Source organism: Zootoca vivipara, chromosome 1, assembly GCF_965207765.1.
Source record: "Zootoca vivipara chromosome 1, rZooViv2.hap1.1, whole genome shotgun sequence".
NCBI classification, from domain to species: Eukaryota; Metazoa; Chordata; class Lepidosauria; order Squamata; family Lacertidae; genus Zootoca; species Zootoca vivipara.
Window position 1 is genome coordinate 105,754,514 of NC_142582.1, and position 12,965 is coordinate 105,767,478.

Genomic DNA, 12,965 nt, shown 5'->3' on the forward strand with positions numbered 1-12,965 from the left:
GCCTCTATTGTTGCAGAAGGGAAGCCTGAGTTTTGAAACGGAGGCTTTTATGTTGTCAGCGATCGGAAGGTTAGTGGCTGCCTCTGTTCCTTCCCCCAATAGTGTGGTTTCCCCCTCTGTAAAAAAAAAGCTCAACCACTTTGAGCTGAACCCAAAAAAGGGGGGTAGATCACCGCCAGATCTTAAATTTGAAAGTAGATTGCAGTGTCTCTGGAGTTGACCACCCCCTGCTGTAGTGGGTTGTTGCTTGCAAAGCATCTGGCTGACCGCAGCTGGAAACAAAATGCCAGGAGAGATGGACCAATACAATAGACTTTCCTTACGTGCTCTGATGAACTAGGCAATTCAGATAGAGCAAAGAACAAAATCAGAGGCTGGGATCCACCACATAACTTGTTCCATGCACCCAAAGAAGTTTTATACTCATTGGTCTCAAATTGCAGGCCCCACACCACTGACAAACTGTTATTGATCTTGAGTGCTGTTTCAAAGGCAGTGTGAGAGGTAAGGTGGAGGACTGGGGGGAGCTATTTAAAGAGATGAAGTTAAAAAAAAAACCCTCCACAGGTCAAAATTTGAATTCTTCAGATTACGGCACAATTTAAATGCATAAAATACCTACTTCACTCCTAACGATATCTGTTCCTCACTGGTAGAGACTGACTCAGGATCTACACAGAATAGGGCCCTTCCTTAATTTTTCGATCCTTTGCAAAGTGGTTGTGTGGAAGAAAAAGCACTCTCCTTTAGCTTTTTTATGTTCTATAAATCCCCCCTCTAGGCATATTTTCAGAAAATACTAATTTTTATCAACTCTTGTTTTAATCAGTCTTGCTAATTGATCCACAGCAAGACAAACTTGCTGCAAAGCAATTGAGCAATTGCCCATATTGCCAATAATGCATAATCAATTTAATTAATTGATTCTTAAGCAAACAACAAAAAAATGCTGCAAAAAGTGCAGCAAAAACTACCTAATGCTTCCTATTCACATTATGCTGTGTTATGGATTGCATTGAAATGAGCTCACAGGCAGAGCTGTCCATGGTGCTTTCCATCAAGCAAGACAATGCAAGTTTACTAGTTTCCTCTGTGCTACAAGTCTACAACTCATAACCAGAATAGCTTATAACAACAGCTTAAATCACCACCCCAATTTATATATTGCTAACCATTCTCCTTCCTTGCTGCATTGGTTTCTTTTCCAGAACTTCAGTACACCTACCTTCATTGTAAGGGCTGAACTTTTAAAAGGGTCAATCTTTATTTTATTTATGCTTCAAAGTTTCCTTGGTTTATACATCTTAACAGCCATTACAATTTACTCCAGACTACATAATCTATAGCCTCCGGGTGGTATTCAAGTAGGTTTTTCTCAGAGTGAAATTAATAGACCTAACTTAATCATGTTAATTAATGGGTCTACTCTAACATAGTTGAATGCTCCCCAAGTTAGAGGGGGTATTTCTTTATCCTGAACTGCAGCTCTGAGGTTAAACAAATATTTATTTCAATCCAGCATAGGGGTATAGTTTTTGCCCAATGTTTCAATGCAAGCTGATGTTCAAGTGACTCTTTTGTGATTGGTGTGCCAATCTGCATGGTCAACGAAGGCAAGGACTCAAATATCTTTGCCAGCAGAGCCTTTAAGCAACCAAAACCATATTCTTACATGCTACATAACCCACACAGATTAAGCTTTGTGTATATAAAAGCACCAGTATTTTTCTAAATGCAGCAAGTATTTTATTGTGAATATGTATGTACATTATTCCACAATAAGCACCTGCAAAAAAGAACAGCTTATATACTTTCTGGTGGAAACTGCCTGGGAGATGCTATAGTAATTTTTTCAAGTCAAAGTAGAAAGGAGTATATTTAATTCAAAATTGCATGCCATCTTTTAAAAACTGGTTTGGGTAATACTTGTCCCATAGGTGGCATGCCACTGATGTGCATATGTGCAGTTTATGAGATCATGCTGGGGTCATGGGAATTCCATAAATTTAAAAAAAAAAATTCTAGTCCTCATGGTCAGTGAAAAAACACTTCAGAAATGTTAATGGAACAGAAACAAGGATTAAAATGAATTTACTTCCCCATCTTATATTTTAAAAGGATTGCCCTCAGTAATAACAAAGCTTTGGCTATTTAGAAAATTGATTGAGGTGAGAGTAGCTAAAAGACATTAGGTAGGATTAGCCAAAATGAGGGTTTAGCAAAAGGACACTTACAAAAGTATTGTATGAGATATATATTTTAATAGTGGGCTAGAAAGGATCTGATGCACCGTTTTAACTGTTTTTAATTCTGAATTTTAAATTGTCACCTGCCCTGAAACCTGCTGTTCTGTGTTTAACAACAACAACTTCTGATGCACTGTCAAAATGGGCTCATTTGGAAACTTTGTTTAGCTGTGTTTTTAGTATTTATTTGTAGTCCTGTATTTTTAGTTTTTTATTGTTGGCTTTAATGTAATTTGCTTTGAGTTGCTTGGTGAGAAAAGCATCTAAGAAATATAATGGATAAATAAAATAACTAAAAAGTTGTTTTAAGGCAAAATCAGTGGGATTTTGAGGGGACACATCCGGGTTGGACAAACTGAGCATCGTGAAGAATCAAGATTAATGTGTTCATTAAAATGTATATATAGCTTTTCATGATGTGATTAGATAATAAGTGGTCTAGGGGAAAGTAGTGTATAAACTGCTTCTTGGACATTATTCACACATTCACCATAGAGCTATGCACATCTTGTTAGCGAAATGAAATCAGCCGAATGTGGATGCAAATGTTGATGTTTCGTAGGTGGCCAGCTCACAGGGGATAATGAGAGAATGTAAAAGCATAATGTAACATAGAATCATGGAATCATTGAGTTGGAAGGGATCCCCAGGGGTCATCTGGTCCAACCCCCTGCCATGAAGAAATCTCAGCACGCAGACTCCCATCCAATTTGAAACCATACCAGACCTTGCTTTGCTTTGCAAATGGGCTGGGAGTTTTACTGCTGCACTACGGACCACTAGGAATCAGCGATGGGTCCTTTTATCTTTGCAAACAACTTCAAGAACAAAATGTGAAATTAATAGGGACAAATGTAAGGTTCTGCACTCAGATTCCTGCATTTCAGTGGGTTGGACTAGATGACCCTTGGGGGGTCATTCCAACTCAATGAGTCTATGAGTCTATAATAGGTATGAGTGCCACACCTGTGTTTTCATTTTCTCCATAAAGTTATCTTACTACCTGCCCTACTCCTTTTGTTGAAATATTAGCTTGAACCTAGTAGTGTACTCTTGGCTAAAGTGTTCTGTGACATCAGTGTAGATCAGCTGCAGTCATTAAGAGATTTGAATTTAGGATCTATGAGCAACGTCTGCGAAATTAAGCCTTGTAGTTATTGCTTTTGCAGGGAAGACGAAGAGGCGGGAGGGACAGAGAAGAAGCGAAGGAGGGGGAGAAGGGGAAATGTGGTGAACAAACCCAAACTGTAATAAAATAAAATCAGCATTCAAAGAGCTCTAAGAAGTCCAGTCATATACTACTGAATTTAGTGGCAGCATCATGACTATTAAATACTATTAATCCCTTGACTGCCGGGTCTCACACAAGATTTTTGGTTTGGAACATGATGCAACATCCCCGGAAGATGGTATATGGCCCAAAACTTGGTTAAGAGCTGAACACCTGAAGTCTTATCATTACTTATTCATAGAAATTATTTGAGTAGTTAATTAAAAAAAGACTTTTGATGTATTTTAATTTGCCATTGTAAGAGGCGTGTGTGTGTGTGTGTGTGTGTGTGTGTGTGTGTGTGTGTTTAAAAACGTAAGGTTATTTTTTTGTAGTAAGCGACACATCATCCTCACCATCAAACAGACAAACCATCACTGGCCACAGACAGAGAAAACAGCCGCTGCTTTTTAAGCAGTGCCAGAGCACAATTTCTCGTTGTGAGAAATTCATCGTAGGTAACAGAACTTCTATCCAAGCTTCTATGTGAGTGAACACGCATTTTAAAAAGGTAAAGGACCCCTGACAGTTAAGTCCAGTCACGAACGACTCTGGAGTTGCGACGCTCATCTCGCTTTACTGGTCAAGGGAGCCAACGTTTGTCTGCAGACAGTTTTTCCGGGTCATGTGGCCAGCATGACTAAGCTGCTTCTGGCAAACCAGAGCAGCGCACGGAAAAGCCGTTTTCCTTCCCGCCGTAGCGGTACCTATTTATCTACTTGCACTTTGATGTGCTTTCGAACTGCTAGGTTGGCAGGAGCTGGGACCGAGCAACGGGAGCTCACCCCGCCGCAGGGATTTGAACTGCCGACCTTCTGATCAGCAAGCCCTAGGCTCTGTAGTTTAACCCACAGCGCTACCCACGTCCCTTTCCTGATGGGCTTTCCTAACTCCCCATTCCAATGCACAGTGCACTGGAACATTTTCTGGAAGCTTCATTGACTTCTGGGGAGTTTTTGCTGGCTGCACTGCTAAAAGCGAGGCTTGTGCCTGAGAAACTCCTGCTGCCGCAGAGAAGTTCTGCACACAGCCATTTAGATCCCACCCATGAGTTTTTGAGTAGTAGGGAGGATTGCAGAAGCTAATGGATATAATAGCTGCTAAAAGTGGCTAATATACCATGCTGAGAGAAATCTGAGGGGAAGAATGGCTATCCAGTGATATCAATCTGCAATGTGATACATGGCTCAGAGAGCAAATGGCATGGTAAGCTATAGAGAGAACTGTTTGGGCTTCATGTTTAGGAAGCAGCCTCTCACTCTGCCCCTCTGTCCCGTCCGTGTTTCAGGGTCTGCGTTCTTATCTGGGCACCTCAGTTCAGGAAATGCATGAGACAATTTGGAGAAGATCCAGAGAATAGCAATGATCTTATAGTCCTATAAGGGGCTTTAGGAAATGACCTTTTTTAAAAAAAAGTGAAAAGAACACAATGTTTAGAACCTCTGAGCCTATTATGTGGGGCCAGGAATAGTAATAGAGTTTCCCTTGCCAGGTCACAGGAGAATTGGATCAAATCTCTCCCCCTTTCACATTCCTCATAAAGTAGCTAGAGCCAAGTAAAATGTTTCCTCACGGTGGATGTATCCTAAGACAAATAGGAAAACTTTGCCCTTGTATAATGTCCCACAAGACTTTGCTGTTTTAGATTTTGGGTGCCTTTTGAATACTTGCAATAATTCTGAATTGGGTCAGCAGAACAACAAATATGTAATGGCATTAAAAACAACAACAACTGTGGAAGTTTTATTGAATAAATGGTGAATAGTGCTTCTTCAAAGAAACAACCTAAGAGCATGAGAAAACCTCAAACAAATGGTTAGGCCAAGTGTCATCTAGACCGATGAGTCACGTGCATCTAGAAAGTTGGCAAGCCAAGCATGAAGGCAACAGCCCTCCCTTGTTTATCCTCATCTTTATTTTAAAGCAAACTGCTTTGGAATATGGAGCTTTTATTTAACTATCAACACTAACATTGATAAAGCAATCTGAGCAAGTGACAATGAATTGTATATGTTAATTATGCATTGTGTAAAGAATCACTTTTTTTTTTGTCTGTCCTGAATCTACTACTAATCGTTTTCATATGGTGAATTAATTTTGGTGGTTCTGGGGTTATAAGAGGGTTTTGCTCTATTCACTCTCTCTGCACCCTTCTTAATTTTAGAAACTTCTTTCATGTCCCTCTTTTTTTTCTAAATAAAAAAAGCCCCAAATGCTTTAATAATTCCTCACAAAAAAGATCCACAATTTGCTAGAATGATCACTATAATCTGAATATAAGAATTCTTTTTTTTAAAAAAAAGTCAGACCAGTGGCTTTTATAGTGCAGAATTCTCATTTTTTACAACATTTTTCCAGTTCCAGCAAAGTTTTCCGTATCTGTCACTACAACTGTTCACCTATCTGGTTTTGAGACTCCTAAACATTAATCATGGCAATTATCAAAATTTCCATTCTGATGTCAACATAACATTTGGTTCATCCAACCATTTCCAGGCACATCACCCTGTGAGGAAGGACAGGATAGGAATTTAATGGGTGGAATGCAATGTAACACTAAAGGGATTGCTCCATCAGTGAAGCATGCCTGATGGAACAGTCTCTCCCCCCGCCACATTATTCTGGTTCCCCCCCCAACACCCCCCAGCCTATTTGGGGGACAAGAGGGCATATGGAGGAGGAGAGGGGAATGCCTTGTTGCTCTGGGAGATCTCCTTGCATGGCCATCCACTAGCGAGATAAGTTAGTTGCATCTAAACCAATTAATAATAATTATAATATATGCACAAATATACTGTGGGAAATGGTTCATGATGGACGTACCCAACAATACCCAGATTGGTTGAAATATATGTACTAGTGGTGTTCATCAGCTCTGTGTGCACTGTGAATTGTGAGGTAAACCGGGGTGACTCAGAAAAGGTTCTCACGTTTCTGAGTTTGATTAAGCTACTAAGAAGGCACCCCACTGAATTAAAATTCTAAATTAAAACAACAAGAAGTTTGTCCCAAGGCAGAATCTGAAAGCTTCTGAGTGGCTCTGTGGCTTCAGCTCCAAGAAAAAAAATCCCCACCCCACCCCACACATCTGTTTTTTGGATATTTTTTGAAGAAATAAAACCAAGTTACCTAGCATAACCCTCATGCTAGTGGTGAATGTGGGTTAAACCACAGAGCCTAGGGCTTGCCGATCAGAAGGTCGGTGGTTTGAATCCCCACGACGGGGTGAGCTCCCGTTGCTTGGTCCCTGCTCCTGCCAACCTAGCAGTTTGAAAGCACGTCAAAGTGCAAGTAGATAAATAGGTACAGCTCCGGCGGGAAGGTAAACGGCGTTTCCGTGTGCTGCTTTGGTTTCACCAGAAGTAGCTTAGTCATGCTGGCCACATGACCCGGAAGCTGTCTGCAGACAAAGGCCGGCTCCCTCGGCCTATAGAGCGAGATGAGCGCTGCAACCCCAGAGTTGTTTGCGACTGTACCTAATGGTCAGGGGTCCCTATATATATATATATATATATATATATATATATATATATATATATTCTGTATTACAATTTAAAATACTAATTTTTACATCCTTAAGATATCAGTGACTTGCCTTCTTCTCTTTCCATAGTTCATTTTACATATCATAAATCCCTGCATATTTTACAAAAACTATACCATTCAGCATTCCATTATTGGATCCATCAAAACTTATTTACACTGTTGAATTTATCTTAATGCTGCTAGCGTTTTCAACCGTGCACAATTATTCCCCATATATTCTATAAACGTTTTCCAATCTTCTCTAAACGTATGTTCTTCTTCTTCTTCTCTTACTCTACATGTTAAGTCTGCAAGCAGCGCATATTCCGTCAGCTTAAGTTGCCATTCTTCTTTAGTTGGGACCTCGCTCGTTTTCTGTTTTATTCTAAGAAGACACGGGCCGCAGTAGTGACATACATAAACCACCTTTTTTTTTTTGACACCTGGGAATTTCAGTCTGAATTGTCCGCAACAAAAAGGACTCTGGTTTCTTTTGGAAAAGTACTTTTTAACAATCAACTATTGAAGCAGATTCTATTCCAGTTCCGTGTGGCTTTCCCTCCCTATCAGCTAACAGGTCCCTGTGCTTCCTACCCACAGGCTGTTAGGCAGAATGTCCACAGATGAGCGCCACCTCACCTCCAGTTGTGGATCCTTCATCAAGACTGAGCCATCCAGCCCATCTTCCGGCATCGACGCCATCAGCCACCACAGCCCGAGTGGTTCATCCGACGCCAGCGGCGGTTATGGCATCACTATAGGTGGCCACCCCAATGGCCTGGATTCACCACCCATGTTCAGCAGTGCAGGGATTGGCGGAGGGCCCTGCCGCAAACGGTACGATGACTGCGCCAGCGCCATCATGGAAGACTCGCCCACCAAGTGCGAGTATATGCTGAACGCCATCCCCAAGAGGCTGTGCCTAGTGTGCGGGGACATTGCGTCCGGGTACCATTACGGAGTGGCGTCCTGTGAAGCATGCAAAGCCTTCTTCAAGAGGACAATTCAAGGTACGGGGCCTGGGAGAAGGGATGCAAGCAAGGGGGCCAATGTGACAAAATGGGTTCTTTGGTTTGCAAGTAGAAGCTGTTGTAGTATGCTCCCCAATAACTGAAATAAGATCCGGGGGGGGGGGGGTTGCTATGTTTTTAGAAAAGGGTGAGAGCTGACAGCCGAGACTCTTGTTGAATGTGGAGTCAGGATGCAGGGTATCCAAGTGAAAAATGAAAAATGAAATGCTTTGCAATCCTTACCATTTGGGTCAGTAGCAATCAGTGTACATGTGAAAAGGATCTCCTAGGCTGCATCAACAGAAGTATAGTGTCCCGATTAAGGGAAGTAATAGTCCCACTTTATTCTGCCTTGGTCAGACCACACCTGGTGTACTGTATTCAGTTCTGGGCACCACAGTTTAAGAAGGATATGGATAAGCTGGAACGGGTCTGGAAATCAAACCCTGTGAGGAACGGTTGAGGGAGCTGGGTGTGTTTAGCCCGGATAAGAGGAGACAGAGAGGAGAAATGATAGCCACCTGCATATATCTAAAAGGCTGTCACGTGCAAGATGGAGCAAGCTTGTTTTCTCCTGCTGTGGAGGGTAGGACTCAAACCAATAGCTTCAAGTGACAGGAAAGGAGATTCTGACTAAACATCAGGAAGAACCTCCTGACCATAAGAGCTGTTTGAGAGTGGAAAGGATTCCCTTGGGAAGGTGGGGGACTCTCTTTCACTGGAGGTTTTTAAGCAGAGGTTGGATGGCCATCTATCATGGATGCTATATTTGAAATTCCAGCATTGCAGGGGGTTGGACTAGATGATTCTAGATGATCCTAGAGTCTTCCAATTCTACAATTCTATGACAAGCACTGAATTTATTTATTTATAAAAATATTTGTATACTGCACTGCCCTCCTGCTCCTGCTCTGATCAAAACTGGAGCCTCCCATGGCTGCTTTAAAGAGGGTCGGGGAAGATTCGAACACAGATCTCCTGTGTCACGTCTCTTTCAACCCTGAGACTTCCAGGGCCTTGTACGTTTAAAGTAAGTGCATCCTCATGCTTGTCATGTTTGATTGTTATTATGGGTTGACCCTTATTTTTGCTTGTGACAGTGAAGTCGTGCGCGGCAACTTTACAAAGAAGGGCCCACTGTCGATTTCCATGGCTTTCAGCTGTTAACATGTTAGCAATCCTGTGAGATAGGATCATTGGACACCCTCAAGGTTCTCATTTATATTCAGTCTGTATATCCCTTAGCACCTATTACCACTTCAAAATGTGTGTGTCGGGGGGGGGGCGAATGACAGAAGATGCATTAATACAGAGTTATGGTAATATTATTCATCAGCCGATGCTACAGAACCAGGAAATGCCTCCTAACAATAGCTGGCAGTCACTTCACTGTAACAGTTGTTGAACGTACATCAAAAATAGCCGTGTGCTTCTGCAGCAGCAGCCAAGTGCTGTTCAGTCCTGACAGAAAGAGGACTTTTGAATTAGAGGATGTAAAATGGAACAAAATGCTCCTTGTGAGTTTCTGGTGGGGTGGGGTAGGGGGCAGAGGTAGCTATTCCAAAGTTAGACCTGATGTATGCGTTCTCCACAAGGAGAATAAGTTTGAGCCTCCCCCTCTTCCAGAGAAAGGCTTTCTGGTGGACCGCTCTGAAAGTGACTGCAGCACAGTCCTCTGTGCCGAGTGGTTACAGGATAGAGTACTTCTATTTTAGTTCATCACAAAGCCCCCAATGTTGCCTCTCTCTACGCAATCATGGGAAATGGACCGTCTTTCATTTCATTTATTTTATTTTCTCACATTTAGGGGTGAAAATAGGCCCAAAGCTTCACCTTGCACCTGCTTTTGTGCATTAAAACAAAATCCATCTGCTTCTGGGTTGTTTGTTGCTCTCTTCACTTTGTTTCTGTAATTTGGGTTCCAATACATTCTGTGTAAAACGAGGCTCTGGGTTCTCTATTCAGCAGAATGAGAAATCCAAAACTGGGCTATACGTTTGTTTCCCCCTTTTGGCCAAAGTGGATGAAATTTACAAGCCTGGGAGACCCTTCAGATTGGGTTAAGTTCAGCAAATTGTGGATGAAAAGGTGTAGTGACTTCCTGTAAAGGGGCTCACTTTTCTTTATGATTCCCAGGAGGCAGGGAGGCATCGGACTGGAGACTTGTCTCATGTTCTTCCAAGTCATATGATAATTAAGAGGCAGATGAGTGGTGTGTCTTGTTGGTAGTACGCTAAAAAAAAACACCCAATGTTGTAGCTTCACACCAGCCTTTCCTTTCCATCCCATTCCTCGTTTGTTTCTTCCAGTAGACCTTACAATGTGAGGCTGTCCAAAATTTTGCCTGGAGAGTTCCAAAGAGCTCTCTTTTTGGTTTGGTTTGTTAAAACAGCGCAATGTAGGATTTTTTAAAACACACACACACAACAACAACAACCACCTTAAATGAAGCTTTTTGTTTTAAAAACAGTCTGCTTCTGTGCTTTAACAACTACAACAAAAACCAGAGCTCCTGTGTGCTTGGCAGGCATTTTGTACAGCCTCACTTCTTGCAAAGCCCGATGCCTTAAAGAAACATAGAAATACAGGAGGTACAGAAATTGCAGAGTGACACGAGACATTAGGGGGGGGGCTGCTGATCCAACTTGAGTGTGTGCCTGTATGGATTCCAACTCACCTTGTTATTTGTGACCCACCTTGAACTGATGCACACTCCTAATTTACACTCCATCTTTCCAACTGCTACAATATGGCTTACAGTCAGAACAAAAGCAATACAGAATTTTTATAAAAAATGTTTTCCACAATACCACAGTACAAATTAGGGGTAATTTTAAATGGCAGGCACCTCCCATGCAGAGGGTGCGGATGGGGCAGAGTGGGCATCAGCAGTAGGTTCTGCTGAGATGCAGGAATCCTGGCATCTGTCTGAGCATGCTGATACTTTCCCCGATCCCCTACTCCTGAATTCTGGGAATGGGAGCTAGAAAATAGCAGGGTACAGGTTCTGCTCTTGTTCATAGGGAAAGGATAAGAGGTTGAGCTCTCAATATTTATAGCAACCCTGGCCAATCCAGGGGCCGCATGCTGTCTGTCAACCCCCAAGGCTGCTGATGTTGCATAATTCCGTTCTGTTCTGAGACCTCTGAGAGGGCTCTGAGATCTAAAGCACACAACGTCCTCGGTTGCTTTCAAGATTATGTCCCAGTTCAAGCCCTGGATCTCCTAGCTAGCCCAGCCTTTGAAGTCATTCCCCTCAATTATGCATGGTCAAATAGGATGAGTGACATGCTCAAGGCATACTCTCGTACACATGTGTGAGCATGCATGCATGCATGCATGTGTGCATCTTTTGCTGCTGCTCATTGGCGTGCGCAGGTTCCTCCTCTGGCTCCTGAAGACACCCTGGAACTCTTTCGGCTGCCGGCTGCCAGATCGCCCCAAGTCCACAGTGACTGAAGTGGCAGCCTGACTGCCAGCCGGTGGGAAGGCTGTTAGAATCCCAATGAGTTAATCTCATCACTTTATCACAGGGCACTTACAGAAATTGCAAGGCAGCGTGAGTGGTTCTGTCCTGTTGGCAGGCAGCCTCAGGACCCATAAAAGAAATTGGGAAAGTTGTGGGAGGTGGGGGGTGGGGAGGAATACAACAACAACAACAACAACAACAACAACAACAACAACAACAACAACAACAACAACAGAGCAGAGAACTTTGCTAAATTTTGAAGAGAGTTGCTTATCTTGAATGAGTTTGACTGCTACCTTCTCTTACCTGTGATTTTCTCTAAAGAAGAGAGAAAGAGGGGTTTTTGCTGCTCAAGCCCATCTGCACCCATTCATGGCAGCACATTGCTCTACTATTAGACACAATACAAGGTGATCTGATGGCATTAAGGTTTATTGGCAATACTTTCATAGTTCCTCACTTTTAGTCAGGGACAACATGAATGCACTGGAGCAGTTTTTTGTTTGTGACTTGGTAGAAAGTGTGATAAAAGGACGTGCAGGTCACAAAGCAACATTGCTGGCTGATTCTTGACACCAGATTTATTTATTTTTGTTACCTGAAGATGGAGAAAACTGTAGGTTTGCTCTGAAGGAATTGTACCCTTGCATTTGAAAGTGAGAAACGGGTGATTTAAAGAACGGGATGCAAAACAGACAAACCTACTGTGCTTTCCAGGTCCCTTCCAACTCTGCAATTCTATGATTCTTGTGTATGTGTGTGTTTGGGTGAGGGGATGTACTGCAGAAAAGCAGGGATTCTGTGGCTGGCTGGGTGTACCTGCCTTGCTACTGCAGTTCATTTGTTAACTAGAGATCAAGCTTGAATTTCAATTTCCAGCTTTTAGAGATATTTGATACTTCCTTGGCTATTGAAATTCAGGCGCTGTGCAATGCCAGGGTATAGACTCAATGGAAGCAGCTGGTACTGCTCTCCAAGCTCCTGAATCTAACCATGTGGTGGCAGGGCTGTGTGAGCATGCTGAAGGGCATCAGAGAAATGAAGTTGTCTCACGTTGGTGTTGACTGTCAGGATGTGGGTCTTAAAAGATAATACTCTGAAGGTGAAACCCTTTTGTAAGGCAGGCAGGCTCAGAGTCAGCATCGTTGGGGGTTACAGTGTTCCTTAATAAGCCCCAGGAGTTAACTAGTTCAACCTGCTGTTTTGGCAGCGTGGTAATTATTCTTTAAAAAAACAAGTAGCAATTTCAATGTGATTTTCAGTCCTTAGCTCATTTCAGAACCAGAAGCTATGCCTGTAATGGGGCCGCTACCAAAAATGGCAACCCATGTTGAAGTTTTTCCTCCTCTCCTTGTATTTCATTAAGGAAATGTCTGACATTATATCATCATGCCAAATATTTTCCTGCATTCTCCAACATCAGCCAATGATGTGGCGCAAGGGAT

At 42.4% G+C, this 12,965-nt stretch overlaps 1 protein-coding gene across 1 annotated transcript in view; it reads left to right on the forward strand.

Annotated features, from left to right (window-relative positions):
• ESRRB (estrogen related receptor beta) overlaps window positions 1–12,965 on the forward strand; it is a 93,335-nt gene that overhangs the window by 48,949 nt on the left and 31,421 nt on the right. The window contains exon 2 of the mRNA XM_035118302.3: window positions 7,642–8,051. Within this exon, the coding sequence (XP_034974193.1) occupies window positions 7,655–8,051 (397 nt within the window). The 5' untranslated portion in view covers window positions 7,642–7,654. The remainder of the gene's footprint in view (window positions 1–7,641; window positions 8,052–12,965) is intronic.